The following is a 25,943-nucleotide window of genomic DNA, read 5'->3' as shown; positions in this document are numbered from 1 at the left end:
CATTGTAATATCTTTACTTTTAGGTTTACTGTATAATCTAATGATTCCTATTTAATGAAAGATTATATTGTCTTTTTCTCTTCTTCTTTTTTATGTGTTGTATTGACTCGTTGGCACCTGATCAGATGTAGCACTCCTGATCTTGTTATATAATGTTTTAAGATCCTTTTTTTGGCTTATAAAGCTCTTAATGGTCTTAGTCCTACCTGTTTATCAGAATCCTGAAGACCTGTGGGCCACAGAGGGTGTTGGATGTTTTTAAAAGCAAACTCAGGACCTACCTTTTTAGTGTGGCTTTTAATTTAACATCATGTCTTTTTTTTCAAATTTTGAAAATATGATATCGTTGTACAATGACAATAAAGGCTTCTATTCTATTCCATCATAGTAGTATAGACATAGCCATTACAGTGGTGTACCCCAAGGCTCAATTTTAGGTCCAATTTATTTTCTATCTACATGCTTCCACTCGGTCAAATCATTCAGCAACACAACATATCTTTTGGCTTCCTGTTTGTTTTAGAATTTAGAAATCTAAAGGTGACGGTGATTTTGCCATCAGGGCCCCTCGGCTTTCGAACAACCTGCCTGAGGGGATAAGGCTTGCAGATTCGGTAACTTCTTTTAAATCACTTCTTAAAACCCACTTTTATAGACTTGCCTTTATGTGATGTTGTCTATTTTAGATTTAGGATTTTAAACCTTATTTTTTATCTGTTAATTTATTTATCTTAATCAGTCTATCTTTTATTACTTTATTTGTATTTATTCTTTTTTTTAATTTTTTTTTATCCTTTTGGTCTTAATCTCATTTGCCTTTACCATGACATTTGTGTGTGTAATTCATGGCTTTGACCTCTGTTTTACTCGTTTTCTGCCCCTGAGTATTCCGCTTTTTGCTTTGTTTGCCAAAGCACTTTGTAAACTCTGTTTTTAAAGGTGCTATATAAATAAAGTTATTATTATTTAGCACAATAGTATTTTTATAACCTTGCAATTTTTTCAGATTTTTATTTATCTGTTTATTTATTTATGTTTACAAATCCAGTACCACTGTAATATTTTTTACTTTTAAGTTTACTGTAATATCTAATGATTTCTGATTTTATGAATGATTTTGTTGTCTGTATTTTATTTTTTTTATTTATGTTTTTGTTACTTGTTTGCTTCATAGACTAGTTGGCACCTGATCAGATGTAACACTCCTGATCTCATTATTTTTTATTGTACAATGACAATAAAGACTTTTATTCTTCATTTTCCGTGTCATTGTAATGTTTTGACCTTTAGGTTTATTGTAATATTGAATGATTCATCACAGACTACAATGTGTAGTGAGAACAAATGTTTGTTATTGATCATGAAACCATTTGGAGGCCGTGACTGATGTCTGAAACCAGCTGACTGAACATGACAGTGACATAACCTGAGCAGAGTGCATGTGAACAGCAGTGAAAAGCATCCTGACGGCCCAAGGTGGAAAAAGTGACACTGATTAAATCTAATACCCGAGCGGTGACATCACTCCCCCAGATGAGGAGGCTGCGTCCGGATTGGACGGCGGCCGCAGCCAATCAGGGAGCACACACATGGGAAGAGTTTAAAAAAGATTCAGAAAAGTGTCGGAAAGTTGTCTGAAAGCTTCGCCAGCAGGTCCGAGCAGCACCGCCGCCACCACACCGACACACACAACATACCCAGGGATTTGTTCTCGACTGTTCCGTGTGTCTCCTCCCGCCTCGGACTCAGAGCTGTAACCTGCTTCTCCATTTTTAAAGCCCTGCTCAGCTCCACTGTAAATAGACAGAACTACAGAGATGACAACACATTTCAGGAGCGGACCAGCCTTCGGTCTTTCTGCCGAGGTCAAGAGCAAGGTACGTTTAAAACTTATTTTTTTACACTATTAAAAACTGTATTAATATGAAGGTACTTAATTCAGACACGTAGTAGTAGCAGCAGGATCATCGATTCTTCTGGAGGGGTCAAGGGTCAAAGAAGGCTAACGTTAGCTAGCATGATGACGTACACTGTAAACACCACTCCAGCACCGTTTGAATGTGTTTTAAATAAAGATGGCGTCCTTTATAACAGGAGACATCACAGAGGGGTTTGTGGTCAAGCGGTGGTTGCTGTGATATTCTGAGGTCCTTATATGGAGAAAGTTTGAGATAAAACCTTCTTCATTAAACACAGGGGTGGTAGAAGTACTCGGATACTCAAGTAAAAGTAGAAATACCACAGTCTGGAAACACTCAGTTACAAGTGAAAGTCCATTCAAAATGTTACTCAAATAAAAGTATAGAAGTACCATCAACAAAAGGTGCTGTTCTCATGCTGCAGGCTCCTGTCAGTGTTGTTTTAGGGACTGTTCGTTACTTATGAGGGGAGGCGGTGGTGCAAAAAAGGGGGAGGCATGTCAAGTAATTTTTCAAGCACTGGGGACAGACTTATGTTTTTTATTTGGCGTAGGGGAGGGGCATACAACTTTAAATGGCTGTATTTTGTATTTAAATGCCCACCTTTAAAGAATACATACATGTTTTCTTTAAAATCGCAAATATATTTATCACAGTTAGAAACTGTTCAAACTGAAATTATTGTTGGATTTTCACATTTCCAACAGTCCTTGAACACCTAATAATTTTTTAAACACTGGGAAGGGGGAGGCAACGGGTGGCTTGGTGGGTAGAGCAGACGTCCCATATACGAAGGCAATGTGCTTGATGAAGTTGCCACGGGCTCGACCCCCGACTGCCTTCTCCAACAAAGTCAAAAAACAAAACAAAAAAACACTGGGAAGGGACTTGCAATTTTTATTTTGGCCTAGGGGAGGGATATACCGCTTTAAAGGGTTGTTATTTATTTAACAGCAGATTTTTAAAGAAAACATGCAGGAATGTTTTCTTTAAAAATTGCCCAAATTGCACTATTTATCATAGCCAGATGCTGTGAAAACAGAAATTATCATTAGATTTTCACATTTCTGACGGTCCTTGGACTCATGTGTGATAAAAGCTTCTGTCAGAAAAAAAACCCACCAACTTTAAGATTAAAATACTGATACTTTATGAAAATCCCTTCATTCTCTGTTGAAATGCTTGAAATTTTGCACAAAATGAACTGTTTGCACGAACTAACGTGAAGGCACAACACGAGTAAAAAGAGTAAATCTTAAAATTCAGTGACTAATGTATGGTGACGGGAGGATTGTGCATGCAGTCACTCAGGGAAGCTCAAGGGAAAATATTTGTAGCATCGAAGAGGGTCAGTATAGTCACACCCAGGCCCAGCCCCTCCTCTAATAAATAAAGATCAGTCCCTTATGACTGAGAATTATATTAGTCAGTTTTAATCACTAACAAATACATGTAAAGGACTGTTCTTTACTTACTAGATAAGAGGGGTTGCTGGGGTGTGACTTTGTTTTTTGTTTTTTTGTTTTTTGTGTAAAAATGCACAACCCTCCTTCTACCAAAAGCTTGTTTTTAGATTTTTAAAACTTACCCTTTTGATGTTTGAAAGTTAAAAGTTAAAGACGAAATCCTGGAGTTGAAGAAAGCGTCTGTTTTTCGCTGTTGTCGTGGTTGCTGGTTAGTCATTGCAAACAGTTTAATTTTGGCCAAATTTTAAATGTAGAATAAAGTGATTTTGATAAAATGTCACTATTTAAAGCTCAGATTTAGTTTTTTTTTTCTTACAAAAGCTTCCGTCCCACGTGATGTGTTTAAGGTCTGTCAGAAATATGGAAATCCATGATAATTTCTGTTTTTACAGGCTGTGATAAATGGTGTCATTTTGTTGTTGTTTTGCTTGTTTTTTGAAGAAAACATGTCTTCTAAATTGGCAGTAAAATGAATAAAGAAGGAAGCCTCTGCCTTTCACTCTTGCTGTGCATGCTGGTTAGTCAGTGCAAACCGTTTATTTCTGGCCACGTTTAATTGTAGAATAGAGTGATTTGATTAAATATCACTATTTTAAGCTAAAATTTGATCACAGTTTTCTCTGATTGAAGCGTCTGTCCTACATAATGTGTTTAAGGACTGTCAGGAAATTTGAAAATCCAACAATAATTCAGTTTTTACAGTTTGTGGCTGTGATAAATGATGTCATTTTGCCGATTTTTTTTTTCTTTTTTTTTTTTAAAGAGAACTTTAATGTTTTCTATAAAAATAGGGGTTTAAATTCTAAGTACAGCCATTTAGAGTTGTATGCCCCTCCCCTAAGCCAAAATTAAAAACGTAAGTCCCTCCCTAGTGCTAAGAAATTATTTGACACGCCTCCCCTTTTTTTGCACCACCCTCTCCCTTCATAAGTAAAGGACAGTCCCTAATGGTATTTTACTATCGTAGTTCATATGAAGCCACTTCTACATGTTTTTTATACTACAGGTTAGATTAGAAGTTTAATACTCTGCCTAATATGTAGGTGTTAAATAAATGTAGTGAGTTAAAAGTACAATATTTGCCTCTGAAATGTACTGGAGTCACATTAAGTAGCATAAACTGAAAATACTCAAGTACATGTCAAAACTGTACTGAAGCACAGTACTTTTGTGATTGTGCGTACTTACACTCCACCCCTGATCAAACAGGGCAGACTGACACAAAAATGTGCCATGTGGATGTAACTCTCACCTTAAATTAGATTTATTTTTTTTCATTTGCCTGTTAAAGTTATTAAAAAGCGGCTGTGATGTGATGAGGCAACTCATTCCTGTGTGATTCCAGGTTGTTTAGGAAACGGCTCTGGGTACACACTTTGATAATAGTGAGGGAAGTGATTGTTTTGGAGGTGAAAGCGGGTCTTAGTGGCCAAATAATTGGTGTGATTATGACGGGGCAGGGCACTTAGCCTGGGAGAGAGAAGCACAAAGGGGGGTGAAGCTGGACTTGTATTGTATACAAAGGCATAGTTTTGGTTTGAGAAGTGGAGGGACACTTTAAGACAGGGGGTCTGGGGACAACCCCCCGGGGAAACATTTAGTCGGTCATCATGCTACATTCTGCCAGTGTAGTGCTAAATATTCTGCTCATTGGTGACATTTTTCTGAGTGTATATACAAGCAGAATCAGCTGCTGAATTCACGTCTCAGCCAGGATCTGACGGCTGGCCAAACAGAAGCATTTTGAACATGATTGGGGTTAATAAAATCTTAAATAAGTGGCGGTGATACATACAGGATTTTGAAAAGTCTACAGTGAAACTTACACCACATATATTATATTTATATGTTATGTTATTCTTCTTGGCGGTAAAAAATCAAACGGGTTGAAACACGAGGAAATGTGACAGTTTTTTAAATCGTTAAATACAAGCTTGTTGGTGTTTGTAATATCTCTAATATAAAGCAATGCTTTAAAGGCTGATTTGCAAAATTAAAGGAACATAACGTAGACTGTTATGAATGTTATTGTGTGAGTGAGTGACATGGGGTCAATAGAGACAGAAGCACTAGATATTCCTTTGCTTAAACCCAGTAGTTGTACCACAAAGTAAAAATACTCCAATAAAAATGTTACTTAAGTAAAGTATTAATAGCGGGGTGTACATGTCAGTGTTATATTAAAATATTAGACTACTGTTAATATTTTTATGCACGTTGATGATGCCAGGAGTTGAGTTGAAGCTGCTTTTAACCACTCCTCTGATGATAGGTCCATACGTATATGGAATATGGCTGGAGAATAGATGTCGTCTTAGATTTTGGATGTCGTACTGTCGTAAGTGTTGTCTTTTCCCACTTTTCAAGGCCACATTACAGTAGAGTGATGTCATCTTATGAACTTAAATTTTATGTAAATAGCAGTTTTTGAAACACAGTTACAGTAAAACTAAACATTTTACAACCCAAGAAGGATGAACAAACTAAAATGTCACCAAAACAAAAGATAAAATAGGAGAAGGACAAAACTACAATCAAGATAATAAACAAGAAATCAGATTTACTTTATTGATCCCTGAGGAGAAATTCTGATTCGTTACAGTTGCCCCGATGTAAAGAATAGAGAATTATACGAGGTAAGAATATGGGAGGGAGAAAAGTGTGTAAATATAGAGCAATAAATAAAATAAATTGGACATGAAATGTGCATTAAAATAAAAATAAAATGTGCTTTATGCTACTGTGTTAAACACTAGTACTTAAGATAATAATAATTAAAATATAAACATAAAACAAAATCAATTTTATTCCAGCGGTTCTTTACCCACTTTGTCGTTATATTATCCACATTACTGATGATAACTAATCAAAAATATCACTGACAAATATTGTGAAAGCACCCAAAGTCAACCCTACAATATCATTACGGTATAGGTACTGAGGTGTTTGGTCAAAAATATCATGACATTTGGTTTTCTCCATATCACCCAGCCCTAATGTAAAATATTAGACTGTAAATATAAATATAAAGTAGCATGTATAGTCACTAAAAGTAGAACTACCTCAAATTTAAGCTTGTGTAATCGAGTAAATATACTTGGCTGCATTCCATAACAGCATGGTGTTGTACTCAGCAAAGTGTGAAAATACACAGCCACATTTCCAAGCGTTTAATCCGTCACCACGCTGACAGGAAGTGTTGATACAGCGATTGTCAGTAGAGTTTAGTGTTTTTCTCTCTGCTGCCTGTATCATGACAGTAGTGACTCTGTACAGTGGGATGAGTCAGAGCTGCTGACAGTCCGCTCAGGATGGGAAAGGTCAGCGTGTGAGTGTTCCAACTCCCCGATCATCATGATTATTGTCCTGGAGGGATGTCGCCTCTTCCCTGAATAGTGCCATCTCTCATCAGAGCTTTAATCTCACACAGAGGTGCACTGCACTCCATGAAGCCCACATTCCTTTCATTACTGCTCTTCAGCACTCCGCAGGCACAAATGGAGGTTTGAGTGTTCGGAGCTGGTCCGGCTGTTTTGTCGATTAAGAACACAAGGGCGAGGAGAAAAGTATTTTCTGCCGAGTGGAGACAGTGTTAGGTGGGTAAATAAAATTTTTATGAGTCTTATTAGGGCTTCATGGGTCACGCAGGGATGGTTGAGTTCCAGTGGCGTGACATCAGAGAGCAGCAGAGATGCAGCAGAAAGACTGACAGGTACATCAGCATAATCTAATGGCCTTTTAAGGAGTGACCGGGCTCTGACTTGGAACTTGAGAAAGTGTCCTTACTCTAAACAGTTTACATCCGAGTCAAGAATGACAAAACACTGCTCTGACAGAACACAGGTGCAGGTGCGGGAGACGGACGGTGCAAACAAAGCCGTGCCAGCAGCGGCTCACACAATGGATCCGTATGACATGATATGATGTCAGTGGAACTATTTCTTTGTTTGTGTGTGTGGAGGGATTTGCACTGATCAGTTACATACAGCTAAACGGGTAGATGTGTTGACACTTGTGCTCTGTTCTCTGTTGTTGGAAACGTGCAATAATTCAAACAGCATGTGGACCAACACTTAGAGTGAGGCGATTAAACTTTATCTAAGAATTTAAAAGCTGGATTCATCAGCTCAGTGCACTCGGGTGCTCTGCTGCTACTGTTCAGCCTTACTTGGTCTGGTATGACCGGTAGCTCGTGGTGGCTAATGTTAGCAAATCTTGGCTACCTTTCAGTAGGTAGTGCCGTGCAACGGACATCACATGACATCACAGTTCACTGACTTTTCCCTACTTTTGCTGCTGTTACACTTTGTTTTACTTTACAGCGTTTATCATGATCCTGTAACTGCCCACATTTCACCGGTTATGTTTCAGTAAATGTTGTGTTTTGCTGACAAAAACGATACACCTTTTTCAAATCCTCACTTTAAGCTAGATATGTTGTTTTAATGCAGTAAAGAAGCCATACTACAGACTTAATAAACCTACAGTGTTTTGTCACAGACTGAAAACTGATAAGATACAACTTTATTTATCTTGAGGCAAAGTTGGAGGAGTGCAATATACAAAGCCTAGAATAATATAGCGGATTTATAGAGATGCCCAGCTGTTGTGCAGTACGTCAGGATGACTTCTTCAAGCACCAAGATCACATTGAAGTTGGTGAAGGTGGCTTTAAGCAGTACAATGTCGTCTCTGCTCTGGACTTGGACGCCATGATGAGTACGATCTCTGCATGGTTGGACAACCAACCGCGGTGAAGTTTGAGAAGTCTCAAGGCGTCAGTAACACCCTGGATACTCGGATCGTCCTAGAGTCTGACCATAAGGAGGAGGGTGCACACCTACAGACCTTTGATCGACGCACTCAGCCAGCGTTACTTTATTTCCAATCCATATCAAGAATGCAAAAAGAGGAGGTGCTCTAGGAACAACACGGTGCCAGACTTCCCCGGCTTCCTCAACGACCTCGTCTGGCTCATGTATTTGAAACACAAGAAGTTGTAAAAATTACAGAATTCTTTTATAGCTAATCAAAAACCTTGTTAACAGTATGGTGCAATCCAATATATCCAACATATATAACAACAAAAATAGGTCACCACTAAGGATGGTTCTCCGTTCGTACATTCGTTCAGACTGCACCTTGACCCATAACCTAAATAAATAAAATGCTTTTTATTTCCCGTTGTCTCTAAAAGGAGCACGGCGAGTCTTACTGTATAATAAAAATACTTTATAATGAGGCGTATGAAAAGAAGAGGAATGAAAATGAAAAAGGCCTGCAGACATTCCTGCATGGAGAAACACACACACAGGCGTACCGTATTTGAGCTGATGTACTTGCATGATTCCTGAACTTTTTGGGGTTAAATGCTCTCGTTGTAAGTTGCTCTGGATAAAAAGTGTCAGCTGTAAATACAGTCGGAAATTGACAACATTTTTTTATTGTAATAAGGAACTAGATTTAAAGGAGGAGTAAACAGGATTAAGTATATCAGCTCAGTGCCAGCTTACAGTAGGCTACTCGTCCAACTACGGAAGTATTGTACTTATTTTAAGGTACTACTGAATGTGAGTGTTTCCATTTGATGCTTATTTATACTTACACACTACATTTCAGTTTTATTGCACTTTTTACTTTATAAAAAACATGATGCACTTAAAAACAAAAGAGAACCCGATGCATCAAAACAGATTGAACCAATAGTTTCCGACCCATTTTTCCTTGTGACACCTTTAACAAAAGCAGGCTGGTAATTGAAGATTCATCAGGTTTGATTCATGTTTGAGTCAAAAATTGTTTTTTAAAGCTCAGAAAAAAAGCAGTTGTGACTCCCAGAGAGGAACAACGCAACTAAATCAAACTCCGAGCTCAGCCACGCCGACTGGAACCTGTCGATGCCGGCCTGTCTTTATCAGACGTGGTTTGCCTGAGTACAACTCGCCTCGCTGTAAAAGGGCAGATTCTGGAAAACCCAGAGGGAGAGAGGGAAAGAGAGGTAACATGAGCCAGGCCAATCGGAGCAGACGGTCGGAGGCAGAGGGAGGAGAGTTTGGGAAAGCTGTTTCTCCCAAGTTTGGTGTGATGGCCTGGAAGCTACGCTATCCCTGCAGCTTTGAAATACTTGTTTGTGTTGGCTGCTGATCCCAGACTGTGAAGACTTATCTGCAGAACATTCAGGAAAGGGGGACAAGGGTGTGTGTGGGTGTGTGTGTGTGTGTGCGAGGAGGTGGGGAGGTGGGGGGACAGCCTTAAACCTCATGCCAGAATTCAAAGTATTAGGGGCAAAGTGTTTTTGCCAATAAGGAAATACATGGAGAGAAGCGAGAGAGAGGCCCGTGTGTGTTTCTCCATGCAGGAATGTCCACAGGCCTTTTTCATTTTCATTTTTCGTCCTGTTGTTTTTATACGCCCCATCATAAAGTATTTTTTTATTGTACAGTAAGACCTTTAAAGACCGTACAGTTACGGCGTACCGTCCCTTATAAGAAAATAATGCCTGGAACCAGGGTTAGTTTGAAAACCTGATGCTGAGCATGAAAGAGACATTGTATTAAAATTTATTTATGTATACGTAAATATTGTGTGTGTATATCGAGGGGCTTTGTGCTGTTACATCACCTGTTTCTCTTGAATGCTGAAGACCAAGCTTATCTCATCTTACCTTAATTGAAACAGAGTGTGTGCATGAAGATTTGAGACCATGCCATATTCACAATGTTCACTGCTACTAAACCATCCCTCATACAGTTTCACCTTATTTTTCCCTTCCTTTATTTTCTGTCATGATGGAAATGGTAACGCCGTAACCTGTGGATGTTATAATTACAGGGCTGATTAACAGTTTTGGTATTTAGTAATCGGTATTCTTCCAACTATTTAATCCCAGTTAACTGCGACTGTAACTTAATCTGGTGCTTTGGGTATAGAACAGCGCCTGACACATAAAATTTGTTCAAGGAAGTTTTTATGTTTCCCTGTGATTCCCTCTATCACATGCAACAGAAACTGGAAATGTGCAGTACCCATAATGTGAAAAACCATCTGACTGCCCTGCAGGTGGAGCTTATATTTTTTTATACTTTTTAATACCTTGTTTTGTGCACTTTATCTTTTACGATTTATTACCCGTCTGTTTCTGACACGACTATTTCCTGGAACTCAAACATTTCAGTCACAGATTTGTTCATAAAATTCATCATGGGAAGAAAAATTACTGTTTCTGAAGTGTTTTTTGCACAAGAATTTTTATACACCCAGACTGCGTGCAGGTGTACAAATGGCAAAAAAAATATCTTATCTTATCTTATCTCTTGATTAATGACACAAATTTTTCCAGGAAATTTTTTTGGGGATTAAACGAAAACTACAAAATGGTAAAACAAAGCGTTTCCCTGTGATTGAAAACACTAAATTTGAACAATATGGAGTGGAATTTGTATTCGACAGGGCAATATTTGACATGATCTGATGCACAAACTCCACAAGAGTTAAAAAAGGCAAACTGTTTCTTTAGTCATCTGTTTTCTGTTTTCTGTGTCTCATGAAATTCATTAGAAGGACTAAACGCTTGCCACCAGAGAGTAGGCTTGGTCATGGAGAGTACGATGGGCTGAAGTCAGCTGTCGTTCTGTAACAAATCCAAATAATAAATAAAACAAAAGCCTAGTCTCATGTTTGATCTCTCAGTGGTGTTGTTAAAAATATCGATGCGTATCAACTCTGAATTTTTGGAATTCAGGCCTCCTTTTCTGCAGTATTGATACGCCAATACCAGCTGTGCCTATTTTTAATATTCTCTGCGACGAGTTAAGAAAAGGAAAGCCATCATTGTCATGTTGTAGCCTTGTTGTGTATTGTGACAACACTATCTCTGTTGTCGTTCCCTGTCCCCTCAGCTCGCAGGGAAGTACGACCCCCAGAAGGAAGAGGAGCTGAGAATGTGGATTCAGGATGTGACGGGCAAAAGGATCGGGGACAACTTCATGGAGAGTCTGAAGGACGGCGTCCTGTTGTGCGAGTGAGTGTGTAGACACTGATAGGACGGAAAGAACGCACAGAAGCATCAGACCTTTTAATCAAATTCATTTCTTTAACATCAGTAGTGATTGTTTTGAAGTCCCCCTGAACAGCTTCTTGAATTGTGTCTCTCTCTTTTTGCAGACTCATTAATGTGCTCCAGCCAGGTTCTGTGAGAAAGATCAACAACTCCAGTCAAAACTGGCACCAGGTAATGCACCAGCTCTGTGGAAAGAATATAAGCCTTATTTGTCCTGCTAGTTTCAGAGTCGGGGTCGCTTTCCAGAGCATGTGGAACTTGGTTAGTCTACTGTACTGGCATCGACAACGCAGAGTTTATTTACAGTCCATAAAGTAGCTGCCATACCAAACGAAACAAATGTCAGTGTTGCTTTTATTAGGACTGAACAAACAAACGGTGCTCCTGAGACTTGATTGAAGAAAATGCTCTCTGTCACATTAGCCCTTGTAAATGAATGCATGTATAGTCAGACTTTATGACACAGTGAAATATTAAAAGGCAATGATCTCATTATTTTCTTCATAGTGTTCGCACCAAACTGTAATCACAACAATATGCTTATTAACTGTCTGGCAGACAGTGTTTAGATAAACCGACTGACGTCATTTTCATGTCTGGATATTAAATATGAGGCCCCAACTTCGCAGCTGGTTAGCTTAGCTTAGCAGACAGGCTGGAAACAAGAGGAAACAGTGAGCCAGGCTCCGTCCAAAAGAATCAAAATCTGCCTACCAGCACCTCTAAAGCTAACTAAAGCCGTGTTTCCACCAAAAGTTCCCAGAACATTAAATCCCAGGTTTACGAAACTAAAAGGTTCCCTCAGCCTGTTGTTATCTGCACTTCCACCTGAGTCTAAATATCCGTGAAGATTAGACAAATTAGTCAGCTGTATGAAAAAGCAACATGACGGGACGGGTGCTGCTGGCGGTTGCAGGGGTGAACGCACTCTGCAGCCTGCTGTTCAGTGTTCCCGCCCATTTCACACTGAGGAAAATAAACCTTAGGCTTTTTGTCTCACTGCAACAACGGTTACTGCTGCAAAGTCGGATGAAATCAGTGAAATGCAGAGGAGGGAAATGAAACTCAGAGCGTCTGTCTGCGCAGTAAATCATCTGTTGAGTATTTGATGGTTATTTATTTGTGCTTCAGAACGTAACCGCCGCGAAACAATCAGAAAATAAGATTTATTTCCATCATTTTCTCTCTCATTTCACTGTGACACAGCACTGCAGCGCTGTCTCTGTCAGCTCGCTCATGCAGTCTCTTTTTCTCTCTGTTTTTAAAATGAGTCAAGAAGCCAACAGCAAAGCCCAACTTTACGTTTAGTGTTATCAAACAAAAGCCCCATTCCACCGAGTAGTACGGGACAACTCAGTTTTTTCTGTTTCCACAGTGAAAAGTTGTGGATGGCACCAATGGAACCGTTCTGTGCCGTCCCCATGTTTGGTCCCTCCTCTGTTGGGGTACCTAGCACACAGATCTGGTACTAAAAGGTGGAGCTGTGAACACTACTGTGGAGAGTTTTATTAGTAAACTGTAACTATAAAATGAAAGGATGTTTTGCTGCCTCTCACAGCAGCTGGAGTCTGAGAAAAAATAACTTCATTCACTGGGCCGACTGCCGGCAACTTTTAAGGTGGAACGTTAACTTGTAATGTTACTCAATGCATGATCCTCCCAATCCTCACTTGAAGGAGGGAAAAAAAGCGTCGCAGACAGTCGTTCCTGTGGGCTCCAGCAACACTAAATCCCTGAGCTTGCCTGAGAAGGACTAAAAGCACAAAGCTGCTATTTTTAAATATCCCATGGAGAGAGACTCTCACTGCAGCCTGTTCTATTTTGTTCTGAAAATGTGGGCGTGCAGCCTTGTTCTGTGGACGATAAACCAGGTGCAGACTGATAAAGGAGGAAATACAGTGAGTGCTGGACGGAGCAGTGAGTGACAACAACCCCGCCCACATTTAAGAGGACTGTCTGTGGTGGAAACACTAGGCTCTAGGTAGCATGTCTGAAGGGTCACTGTTGGTTCCAAAGGTGCTGTACTGAAAGTGTTTGGTGGAAACTGGGCCAAAGAGAGAAATATTCTAACTTCTCGTCCTAAATCGATGCCAGCTGTTTCCCCCTCTCTCCACACTCTCCATCAGTAGCTTCAGATCTATGATACAGATATGAGAGCGATATCAATCGAACTCTCTGCAACAAAGCGAATAAACGTATTTCCCCCAAATGTGAAACTCTTCCTTTAACAGATGGAAATAGCTGCATTCAGAGTGAAACACAAGGGAGCTACTCAGTCTGTATGTAAGATGCCAAATAGATGCTCTACTCAACTGGTTCCATTGTCTCCTTTTTTCCTCAGCTGGAAAACATAGGGAATTTTGTCCGTGCAATCACAGAGTACGGCCTGAGGCCACATGACATCTTTGAGGCCAACGATCTGTTTGAGAATGTCAACCACACTCAGGTCCAGAGTACACTCATCGCTCTGGCTGGAATGGTGAGGGCAGCTGCACACACTCACACACTGTTACACCAATGACACATGCTGTAGGAAAGGCTGATACTGGTGCTTTACTCGCCGCTGATTGGCTCTGAATGAGAGGAGCAGGTGTAGTCAACAAAAAGCCTGCAGAAACCACGAGTATCAATGATGATGTGCACAGTGTTGCAGCGATCAGCCTCCCTGTGAGAGTGCTTCGTGTTACACGGACCAGCACTACAATACGGCAGCAGCAGTATCATAATAAAAACAATATGGGGATGAAAAACACACTCGATTACCTCCATTTTCCCTTCTGTCTCTGCCACCTCTCCCACTCAGGCCAAGTCCAAAGGTTTCCGCTCCAAGTACGACATAGGAGTGAAGTACGCCGAGAAACAGCAGCGCCGCTTCGCTCCAGAGAAGCTCAGGGAGGGACGGAACATCATCGGCCTGCAGGTCAGAGCGGCAGAAACCTGTACTCTATTACTTTATGAGCTGTGTGTGAGATTGTAGATGGATGTGTCCAGAGATGTTCTGCTGGTGGAGACAGTTATCATTGTGCCCTCTGCTGGACTCAGCCTGAATGACAAATCTTTATTGAGTCTTCTCTAAATATTGGCTGGGATTGTTGATTCAGATGAGAACAGGTTAATGGAAACTGAGTATTGAAGCCTAAAAAGATCCAGGAAGACATTACAATGAGCAGCTTTCTCTAAACAAAGAGTTAGTATCTCGAAATAATGAGAAACTTTCTCAAATAATTAAACTTGCTCAAAATAAAAAAACAAAGACTTTTCTAAAATAATTAGTATCTCATAAATAATGAGAAACTTTATCAAAAATAGTAAAACTTTCTTTTAATTACTGGTAAACTGTCTCAAATAATGACTTAGGATCTAAAAATAGTGGGAAATGTTCTCAAAATAAGAAAAACTGAAATGCTGAAATAATTTGTGTTTCAAAGATAATGACTTAGTATCTCAAAATAATGAGAAACTTTCTCAAGATCTTAAGATCTAAAAATGACACCTTCTCAAAATAGTGACAAACTTTCTGAAAATGATGATTTTATAATTTAAAAAAACTCAAAAACTCAAATCTGAATCTCAGAATATTCAGAAACTGTCTCAAATAGTGACTTAAGATCTAAATATAATGAGAAATTTTCTCAAAATAAAAAAAACTTTGATGACTTAATGACTTAGCCTCTCGTTATTTTGAGAGATACTTTCTCAACAGTAAGAAACTTTATCAAAATAATGACTAAACTTTCTCTAAATAATGAGAAACCTTCTCAAATAATAAAACTTTGTCAAAATAAAAAAATATCTCAAAATCATGGGAAACTGTCAATGACTCAAGATCTAAATATAATGAGAAACTTGCTCAAAATAAAAAATAACTTTTCTAAAATAATTGGTATCTCAGAAATAATGAGAAACTTTCCTTTTAATTAATGGTAAACAGTCTCAAATAATGACTTAAGATCTAAAAATAGTGGGAAATGTTCTCAAAAAAAAAAAGAAATAATTTGTGTTTCAAAGATAATGACTTAGTATCTTAAAATAGTGACAAACTCTCTTAAAATAATGATTTTATAATTCAAAATAATGAAAAACTCAAATTTGAATCTCAAAAAAATGGCAAACTTTCTCAAATAGTGAGAAACTAATGACTTCATATCTTCAAATATTTTGACTTGGTGTCTCATGATATTGAGAAAGTTTATCAAAATAGTAAGAAACTTTCTTTTAATTAATGGTAAACTCTCAAATAATGACTTAAGATCTAAAAATGACACCTTCTCAAAATGGTGACAAACTTTCTTCAAATAATGATTTTATAATTCAAAATAATGAAAAACTCAAATCTGAATCTCAGAATATTCAGAAACTGTCTCAACTAGTGACTTAAGATCTAAATATAATGAGAAACATGCTCAAAATAGTGAGAAATGTTCTCAAAATAAAAAACTTAACTTAAAGTCTCAGTATCTCTCACAATAATAAGAAACTTTCTGAAAATGACTTTATATTTCAAAATAATGAGAAACCTTCTCAAATAATAAAACTTTGTCAAAATAAAAAAATATCTCAAAATCATGGGAAATTGTCAATAATGACTCAAGATCTAAATATAATGAGAAACTTGCTCAAAATAAAAAATAATTTTTCTAAAATAATTGGTATCAGAAATAATGAGAAACTTTCCTTTAATTAATGGTAAACAGTCTCAAATAATGACTTAAGATCTAAAAATAGTGGGAAATGTTCTCAAAAAAAAATAAAAAAGAAATAATTTGTGTTTCAAAGATAATGACTTAGTATCTTAAAATAGTGACAAACGCTCTTAAAATAATGATTTTATAATGACTCAGTATCTCTCAAAAATAATAAGAAACTCTCTGAAAATAATGACTTTATATTTCAAAATAATGAAAAATGTTCTCAAAATAATGACTTAGTGTCTCATGATACTGAGAAACTCAGAAAAAGACGAATTGGTATCTCAAAATAATGAGAAACCTTCTCAAATAATAAAACTTTGTCAAAATAAAAAAAAATATCTCAATCATTGAAAACTGTCAATAATGACTCAAGATCTGAATACAATGAGAAACTTGCTCGAAATAAAAATAACTTTTCTAAAAAAATTAGTATCTCAGAAATAATGAGAAACTTTCTTTTAATTAATTATAAACTGTCTCAAAATAGTGACAAACTTTCTGAAAATGATTTTTTAGTTCAAAATTATGAAAAACTCAAATCTGAATCTCAAAATATTCAGAAACTGTCTCAACTAGTGACTTAAGATCTAAATATAATGAAAAAATTGCTCAATAAAGTGAGATATGACTGAGTTTCTCAAAATAATGAGAAACCTTCTCAAGTAGTGGGAAACTAATGACTTCATATCTTCAAATATTTTGACTTGGTGTCTCATGATAATGAGAAACTCAGAAAAAGACGAGTTGTTTCCTCAAAATAGTGACAAACTTTCTCAAAATAATGACGTATGATCTAAAAATAATGGAAAACTTTCTCTAAATAGTGACTGAAAAATACTGAGAAGCCGTACTCAGTCATTATTTAGAGATACTTACTCATCACACAGAGGGTCTGTCTTAACGACTTACAGGATGTTTTTATTTTTCAGTGACGCTGGCACAATGGGATATGTGTGATTTATTTTCAGTCGTACAGAAACTTCCCAAAGTGACGACTATGTCCTCAGACTTAACAGCGTATTTTAGATATTTAACTTGCTCCACTCTGCTGTGTCTCCAGATGGGCACCAACAAGCTGGCCAGCCAAAAGGGCATGACGTCTTACGGCACGCGACGCCACCTGTACGATTCCAAGATGGCCATGGACGCTCCAGTGGACCAGTCTACCATCAGCCTACAGATGGGCACCAACAAGGGAGCCAGCCAGGTGAGGACACACGCAACCAAAACTAAGGCCAAAACTATGTAACACCACGCAACAATAAGAGAAACATACTTTATAACTAGTCTCGTGCTTTGATTTAAATTAGGTATAAATGTTTGTGTCGTATATTTACGTTACCTGTCGAGCACTTTTAAAACCTCTCCGTTTACCCCCAGGCTGGCATGACAGCTCCGGGAACCAGGAGGCACATCTTCGACAAGAAGCTGGAGCTGGAGAACTGTGACACCACCACCATCTCTCTGCAGATGGGCACCAACAAAGTGGCGTCCCAGCAGGGCATGACCACCTACGGCCTGCCGCGCCAGGTCTACGACAACAAGTACTGCACCAACCCCACCGAGGCCTACTATAACAACGGGAGTGAGGTGGAGTTTGATGGCTACAACCAGTACTCTGACTGAAGAAAACCACAGACGGCCTCACCACCCTTCCTCCTCCTCCCTCCTTCCTCTTTGCTTAACTTCAGACAACCAACCACAGCTGTCTCTGTGACGAGCAAACCTTCCAGACTGTTATTTAACACTGATTGACGTCATTGTCGTCTCCATTCCCCGTCTTTTTTTAAACATACTTTTACTCTTAAGAATTTATTGTTTGTCTTTCCACGAGTAAAAGAAAAAGAAAAAGAGTTTACGCTGACCTTACGTCAAAGATTTCATGCAGTGGCCAACCTCTGTATCTGTGATGAATTTTATTAATGCTAAAAAATACCCAGACAACTCAGATTTATGACCTTTGCTATTTATAGAGTTTTTTTTGCTACCGCTTTTTATACTTGCATTGTAGTTAGAGAACTGTTCATACCCCTCGCCTCACTGTCCACCTCCTCCCCGCTGTATCCAGTTTGAACACTGACAAAGCAGAATTTAAAGTTCCTCGAAACTCGAAAAGGAAACAAGTGACCGTGTTGGTGCTATTGAACTTTGACCCAGTTGGAACAGAGTCCACGTCCACGTTGGAGCCCCGCAGGCTCCAGGATTACCGCTCCTCGGGAAGGCGCTCCGGCTCCACAGACTGACCGGGGCCCGACGACGCAGGAGGACTCGCAGCTTTGTGCGGACATTGCTTTGTTTTGTGAGCACGTGCGCTGTCATGTTCACGAGCCTGCCAAATTACCCATCACGCCATTTTACTGGGCTAATTTCCATGGCTTTGTGTGCGGCATGACACTTTGGTTTTATAAGGAAGTATTTGGAAAAAGTAGAGGGGTCTGTCAGATGTTTTTATAACGTAAAAGAGCAAATGTAGGTGTTGCGATATGAAGTTTGAAGTTAGGGGGAACCAGTTTTTGTCCCGTTGTTTCCTCCATGCTTTGGGAAGCGTCCTGTACCTGCCTGATGCCTCAGTGACCTTTGGCTTTAGTGCTGTTGCTTAGTTTGCACTTTACCCAGCTTCACCTTGTAAGCAGTCCGCAGCAGTGGGATTTAAAAAAGTACATTTGCTCAAACTAGGGCTGCAACTAACGATAACTTTCACAGTCACTTAATCAGTCAGGTGTTTGGTCTTTAAAATGTCAGAACATGGTGAGAACTGTCGATCAGTGTTTCCCAGAGTCCAAGAGGACGTCCTCAAACATCTTATTTCGTCCACAACCCAAAGATATTCAGCTTCCTGTCACAGACAAGTAAAGAAACCGCAAAATATTCACATTTAAGAAGCTGGAATCAGAGAATTTTAACTTTTGTTTTCTTAAAAATAAGGTGATTAATTTGATAGTTGACAACAAATCTGTACTTAGGTAAATTGGAGGTACTTTGCTCGAGTATTTCCATTTGATGCCACTTTATACGTCTATAAAGCACTGCATTTAGGAAAGCTATATTGTTCCTGTTATTCTACTACTGTAGTTATTTGTCAGTTAAAGTTAATTTAAAAAATTAGATTTTAAATTTAGGTTATAAAATGATGAATAATATGATCACACTCACTGGGGCCATTTTCTTGCATTTGGTATTTTTACTTTTTATACTTTAGGTACTTTTTAATTCACACTTCAAATGCAGCAGTATTTTTACTTTGTGGTATCGCTACTTTTACTCAAAAGTATCAGAGTACGTCATCCACCACTGTCAGTAGATGTCAGAATAGACCCAAGTGCCTGTAGCCCCTCGCTGATAATTGCTAAGTTAATCATGTTGACTCTTATTTTGAAATTCCTGCGTCATACTGTTAATCCACTGAATATCTTGAATGTATTGTTATCAGACAGTTTGAGGGGATTACTTTCAATATTAGAAGACAGAAATGTTTATGTCCAAAGTTACAGAGCAGGCTCAGGCACCTGTGGTTGAGTGGCACACATCGAAACCTCTGCATTTCTTTGTGAATTATTCAGATTTATTGGCTTTTAATTAGCTGTTAAATAAGCTTCATGTGCCGAACGGGCCGACAGATTGGAGCTCCTGAACTGTTCAGTCACTCAGCAACAGAAGGCATCACAGCCATGATGTACGACATGTAGCAGCGTGCCATCTAGTGGGGAAACGGCACATGTACACTTACTGTATTTCCATTTCATAGTCTCAACATTCCCTTTGTTTAATCAAAAGTAGGAATGCAGTTTTTAGCTCCCTGTGAGACCCATGTTGCGTAAATGTATGATAACATTTCACCTTCATGTGTTGGCTTTGTTTCAACATTGTTCAAACTAAACATCTTTGCTAACCTTGATTTTTTTTCTATATGCCTTTCACTAAACATGACATTTGTGCAATAAAAACACTTGAAAAATACGGTTCTGATTTTATTTCTCATTACTGTCATTACCTAAAAATACACAGTCGATGTGAGGTACACAGAAGTAGTGAAATAGAAACTGCATGACAACAGAACAAATGGTGTAAAAAAACAAAGGTTGGAAAAGATTTGGCAGTTCAAAGAAAAGTGTCGACCAACAAATAGTTTCAGTGCATTGTTAGAGGCAGGTTGGAAAGTAAACAACGACCTGTCATAGCAACTTATAGTTTTTATCCATACACACAAAGAATACCGAAGGAGGTGGAATGTTTGACACTGATGGGGTTCAGTCAGTTACATTTTAAACCTTAAATATTTAGTCCAAAAATAATGAAAATAAACTACACAAAAAAGAAAAACTTTTACACTGAGAACTGGGATGTAGACAAAACAACATGGCAGCCTCTGGCCCAGCCAGGGGGACGTGTCACGTTTAGCGAGCCACACTGTAGCAAAACTAAACTGTCACGCAAAAACGTAACGCTTCTGTTCTTTGTGCAGATTTTGCTACACTGTGCTGGCTGAACAGTAATTTATTTGGACCAATCACTGGGGTGAAATACAAGCGAGTGAGGTTAGAGAGAAGGCGAGTCACAGGAAGACACAGCTATTGATTGGCTGCTTCACAGGCATCGATCCAATCACTGTAAACATCCACCGGCTCCGACAGATCTGACGGGAAGAGGTTAAGGGACATTACAAAAAAAGTGAACTTGGCTTTAAACCTGAATTTCTACTTAATGTGATTTCACAAGACTTTAAGGTTTCCTTCAACCAGACAGGACCAAACCTCTGGCAGGCTGAGTCATTATTGGTCACACATGATGATAAATTCTGTTGCCAGTTAAAAGGATACAGGTTATAGGAGTCTGGAACTCCTCCAAGCAAACACTGCACGATATAATTCCTGTGTTTCGGGTTCGTTCCCTGGAAGAAAGTTAGAATCTTAGTTATGTTGTTCATGATGCATTTCTCTAAGAGTCCCACACCTTGTCTAACTTGCAAAAATAACAATTTAACACTGCAACATTTTGGTGACTGGACCTTCATCAGTTAACAATCGAGTACCTTCAAGATTTGGATACATATTTTTTTAGGGACTGCAAGTTAACAACAAGGACATTTATTCTCAAGCACGCTGTTACAGCTGTGTATGTGCTCTGTGCTGCCGTCCCTTTTTCCCCTCCCTTGTAAATCTGCTCAGGTGTGCTGCATTACCTAACGAGGTGCAGCACACCTGGCATGGAGGAGATGCTTAAAGGCCCTGACACACCAAGCCGATGGTCGGCCGTCGACCTAAGTCGGGCCATCGGTGAGCGTCTGTCGCCCTAGTTTTTGCGGTGTGTCCCACACTGTCGGCGGCTTTTCGGCTGATTGAGCATGTTGAATCGCTGGCGGAGCTTGTCGGTGAGAGAGATCACTCTGATTGGCTGTTCAGGTTTTATTTCCTCGCCCCTGTAGCGAGTGAATCTGCCTGTAGTGAAACCGGGGCTAACCGGTGCTTCCTCCTCAGGCTCCACTTCACTCAGCTGCCCCACAGACCCGCTGCTTCTTCCCACTTTAACCTGAATAACAAACCGGAGCTAGCTGGGAGTGGCTAGCGGAGCATTAGCCGCAGTATGACCGGAGGGAAGCACAGCCAGTTAGCCTCCGCTAGTCTCTGAGCTAGCCCCGGCTCTCCGTTTGGATCCAACCGGAGCACCGAGCCCTGGTTTGTTATTCAGGTTAAAGTGGGAAGAAGCAGCGGGTTTATCGGGCAGCTGAGTGAAGTGGAGCCTGTGGAGGAAACACCGGGACCGTCTGGATGTAATAGTCCGTGGAGGTGCTGCGGTGCTCAGCTGCACAGATAGGAAACCCCTCAGCTGACAGGATGTACCACTCTGTCACTCCGCTCTCTCTCACGCAGGCGCAGAACGTACGTGCTACTTGGCCGTTGGATGTAGTCCGTGTCGTGTGTTCAAATGCAACTGACACAGGGCGACGTGAGGCGACGTAGACGACGCAACAGTTGGCTTTCGTCGCCACTAGTTCTTTGATGTCGGTTTGGTGTGTCCGCACCTTTAGAGCTCCTGTGCAGCAGCAGAGGAGAGAGGCTCTGGTGTGGGGACTGCTGGTCCTGCTGCCTCTCACTGAGGGATCTTTGTTGTCTTGTTTGCCTGTTTTAATTCTAATACATCCCACGGATTTGAGTGTTTTAAACATGTTCATGTGACTATTATGGGTCAGTGTTGAGTTTTGTTAGCCCCATAGGGCCTCCTTAGGGTGGGGCGTAACAAATGGGGGCTCGTCCTGGAGAGAACATCCATGAGGTGATGTAAATGTAAGTTCCTGTGTATATCTCGTGGCCTTTTTTTGTGTAGAGATCATCTCTTTTGTTAAATTCTTTGTGGTTGTTGCTCTGTGTTTAGTTTTGAGCACCATGACTCAGTAGTCACTGGGCATTTTTGCCACCTATACCTATCTAATGTAAAGTTTTTTTGGGGCGTATGTTTAAGATCGTTACTAAGCTGTTTTTAACTTTACTTCTATATTCCTCTATGTCTATGTATAATGTTGACTGCTGACTGATCGATGTTTGGTATGTAGTCTTTCCACTGCACGTGGATAATGAGACTAACTGCAAACTCAGCCAATCCTACCTAAGATGGCTTTTCTTTGTTACAAAACTGTTTGTGATGAAGGTCTCGTCACTGAAACATTGCAGCATTACATCGTTATTTTTTAGACACTGTGTGGAAGTCTTTTCTACAAGTTTTATTCTTCTCGTCCCACCTGTTTGAGAACAGATGTGCAAAGCATCCCTTCGCTTTGAGTTACTTACATTTTGACATCGCAGGACTTCTCGTGGTTGCAGAACGGGCAGGTGAACTGGATGTCCAGGTTACCCGTCATTTTTTTCTTTGGAGGTGGCTTTCTCTTTGACTTCCTGCGCCCCATTTCTAATGTTGTATATCTGCGGAAAGAAAATAACCATTAATAGGACAGTTATATTTTGTTTTCATCAGCTATGGGACACGTTCACACTCACTTGCATGTTAAACTCTTCCCCACAGAGACGCCAGAGTACCCGCGTAATTAATGTGAATTTCCAGTCTCTTTGCCGAGCAGGCTGTTTCACTGAGTCACAGTAGGTATGGCCATTTTTTATTGTTTTGCATCCACACTCCGAAACAACAGAAATAGAAAACTAACCCTTGTGTTATGTCTAGTAGTGTCTAGATAGAAGACAATAATTCAACATCATAGCTAATCAGTAAGGGACTGTTCTGTTTGGTTATTTAGGAGGAGGGACGTGGCTGTGGTGTGACTTCGTTTTTGATTTTATTATTTTTTTCCTTGAAGCTACAAATAGTTTCCCTTGAGCCTCCCTGAGTGACAGCGAAAACGCAAGACCCTCCCTCCACCATTAATTCGTTGTTAGATTTTAAAAATGTATACTTAGATATTTGAAAGTTAAAAGTTGAGGACGAAATACTGAAGTTGAAAAAAGCCTTGGCTTTTCACTCTTACTGTGCATGCTGGTTAATTTGTGCAAAAATTTAAATGAGACATGTAGATTAAAGTGATTTTGATTAAATATCACTATTTTCAGCTCAGACTTTGTTTGCTTTTCTCTGACTGAAGCGTTTCGCATAACATAATGTGTTCAAGGACTGTTGGAAAAGTGAAGATCCAATGATAATCACTGTTTTCACAATGATAAACTGTAATGTTGATGAAACCGTACATGTTTTCTTTAAAAATCAGTGTTTAAATACAAAATACAGCTATTTTAAGTTGTATGCTCCTCCCTTAAGCCAAAATAAAAACATAAATCACTCCCCTGCACTTAAAAATATATCTGACCTGCCTCCCGCTTTTGCACCACCCCCTGCCCTCTCATAAGTAATGAACAGTCCCTAATGGCTCACCTTGCTCACAGGCAGGTAAGATCACTGGACCAAAACTAACAATAACACTACTGATAACGCTGCTCCTTCTCCTCGAGGATAATAACAAAGGTTGCCTCCGATTTAAAAAGTTTTTGAGTTTGAGTTTACAACTCAGTCTGAGCCAAACAAATCAACCTAAACACGATCAGAGCTACATTTACACTGAAGCGCCAAAACCGCTACAGGCTAGCATGCTAGCTCGCTAACAGCTACTAGCCTTTCGTTTAAGACTGAATGAGATAAAACTAGCTTTCAGTAAATCACTTGGAGTGCTGAAGGTGACAGCGAAGAGCGCGTGTCGTGTGTTAAAGGTTTTATTATTTCGCATTTGTAAAAAATGATGCGACTGTTATCTGTCTTACCGGAGGGATGTCTTCTGCAGCGGAGGGTACTCCGTGTATTCGATTTCATCCGGGTACTGCAGCATCTCTCTGGCTCTGCTTCTGATTGGCTCTTGGGGATTTGACTGGTTTGTGATTGGCTCAACTGCGGAGACTGACAGCATGTGTATCCAATAGCAGAGCTCGTTTTTTAAGTTAACGCCCTCATCTGGTGATGCGGCAAAAGTTACATCCTTCAAATAATAAAACCCCAACCCCCTCAAAATAAAATAAAATAATTGATAAAAAAAAACTAAAGCAATTTAATTAAAATAAAAATATATTATTTGAAATAAAATAAAATGAAATAATTAAAAAAAATCTAAAGCAATTTAATCCAAATAAAAAACATATTATTTGAAATAAAATAAAATAAAACTTAACCATGTTGCAATTATACTAAAATAATGTTTTAATTGTAATGCTACATTTTTATTAAGATACTACTGAATATAACATGTTGTATATTATACATCTAAATATTAATGTTTTCACATATAAAATTAACAGTGTGCTGAAATTAAAGGCTTTTTTAAACATAAGTTTTAATAAGCGATTTAAAAGATGTCACTGATTCATTAAGATTAATTAAGATTCACTGATTCATTACTTTGTGTTACTCTGATTCTTCCATTTGCTCTAACTTTGTGTAATCTACAGGGCAATTAGTTGCTCTGTTAGGGCATATAGTTGCCAACTTTGCTCATCTGCTTCAGTGATGGTATTTTATCTTTATTTTATTGTTATTGTTCCTTGTATTTCTTAAAATTGCCTCGCTGTTTTTGCTTTAATTCCCACATTGTGTTAAACATAAAGCACTTTGTCACTTTGTTTTGAGAAGCACTTCATAAATAACGTTTGTTATTATTATTCTTATTTTGAAATCCTATATTTATGAGACAAAATGGTCAGAAATCAAGCTCACTTTATTGCACTTTATCAATGAATTTAAACAATATAACACTATCTTAACTAAAGTTAAAAACAAAAAAGCATTACAACCTTTAAGTTATTAAATGGATTATAATATTCTGCATGTAACACAAACTCTGGTGATATAAAATGTACCCTACATGTATTGTCTTTTCTTTTTGTTTGTTTGTTTTTGCTTTCTATTTATCTATTTTTTTGCCCTTGCATATGGACATGTGCACAATAAAGGGAAAAATAAATACAACCAAACCCAACATATTATAGAGCACAATTCATACAACAAGATACAAAACAATGTGCCTCAGACAAAGATATAAAGCACATAAAGACTGATGCGAGAATTTAAAACACAGAAAGATTTACTTAAAAAATAAAGTTTAAAAAAGGCAGCAGATGTAGAGTTGAGAGAAGATGATGTTGAGCCATCCCGTGATTCATTTCTGAAATGCAGTTTAAAGATTGTCAAGAGGACTCAGATCATCAGGTGAAGCAGAGATACGACTGATATCGATTAATATCATTCATTTTTGTGCTCATAATCAGCTCAGAAACCGTGAAAATGATAGAAATGTGCTATCAAAAACCTTCATCGTCGTCTGCAG

The 25,943-nt window shown here is 38.8% G+C and overlaps 2 protein-coding genes across 2 annotated transcripts; one reads left to right on the top strand and one right to left on the bottom strand.

The window, feature by feature from the left end:
• The first annotated feature begins 1,601 nt into the window (after positions 1 to 1,601).
• cnn1b (calponin 1, basic, smooth muscle, b) lies at positions 1,602 to 20,092 on the top strand. The gene is made up of 7 exons (XM_033644699.2): positions 1,602 to 1,877; positions 11,284 to 11,405; positions 11,549 to 11,615; positions 13,786 to 13,923; positions 14,248 to 14,364; positions 17,196 to 17,342; positions 17,516 to 20,092. The coding sequence occupies exons 1-7, from the start codon at positions 1,818 to 1,820 to the stop codon at positions 17,759 to 17,761; spliced, it is 897 nt and encodes a 298-aa protein (XP_033500590.1). The 5' UTR covers positions 1,602 to 1,817; the 3' UTR covers positions 17,762 to 20,092.
• On the bottom strand, positions 20,091 to 24,563 carry elof1 (elongation factor 1). Its single transcript, XM_033644701.2, has 4 exons — positions 24,391 to 24,563; positions 22,918 to 23,049; positions 20,953 to 21,023; positions 20,091 to 20,768 (listed from the first exon to the last, which is right to left on the bottom strand). The coding sequence occupies exons 1-4, from the start codon at positions 24,531 to 24,533 to the stop codon at positions 20,704 to 20,706; spliced, it is 411 nt and encodes a 136-aa protein (XP_033500592.1). The 5' UTR covers positions 24,534 to 24,563; the 3' UTR covers positions 20,091 to 20,703.
• Between the last annotated feature and the right edge of the window lie 1,380 nt (positions 24,564 to 25,943).

The sequence above is a fragment of the Epinephelus lanceolatus genome, chromosome 18 (genome assembly GCF_041903045.1).
Source record: "Epinephelus lanceolatus isolate andai-2023 chromosome 18, ASM4190304v1, whole genome shotgun sequence".
Taxonomy (NCBI): Eukaryota; Metazoa; Chordata; class Actinopteri; order Perciformes; family Serranidae; genus Epinephelus; species Epinephelus lanceolatus.
The sequence above is the reverse complement of the archived record's forward strand: the minus strand, read 5'-3'. Positions and strand labels throughout refer to the sequence as shown.

What these genes read in the sequence shown, in the direction of transcription:
- elof1 (XM_033644701.2), bottom strand. Translation starts at nt 24,533, where the DNA reads ATGCTGTCAGTCTCCGCAGTTGAGCCAATCACAAACCAGTCAAATCCC. An exon ending in CTGCAGAAGACATCCCTCCG is followed by an intron (nt 23,050 to 24,390) that starts GTAAGACAGATA and finishes TTCTTTCCGCAG; the next exon opens with ATATACAACATTAGAAATGG. An exon ending in AAGTCCTGCGATGTCAAAAT is followed by an intron (nt 21,024 to 22,917) that starts GTAAGTAACTCA and finishes ACTTTCTTCCAG; the next exon opens with GGAACGAACCCGAAACACAG.
- cnn1b (XM_033644699.2), top strand. Translation starts at nt 1,818, where the DNA reads ATGACAACACATTTCAGGAGCGGACCAGCCTTCGGTCTTTCTGCCGAG. An exon ending in GACGGCGTCCTGTTGTGCGA is followed by an intron (nt 11,406 to 11,548) that starts GTGAGTGTGTAG and finishes CTCTTTTTGCAG; the next exon opens with ACTCATTAATGTGCTCCAGC. An exon ending in TCATCGCTCTGGCTGGAATG is followed by an intron (nt 13,924 to 14,247) that starts GTGAGGGCAGCT and finishes TCTCCCACTCAG; the next exon opens with GCCAAGTCCAAAGGTTTCCG.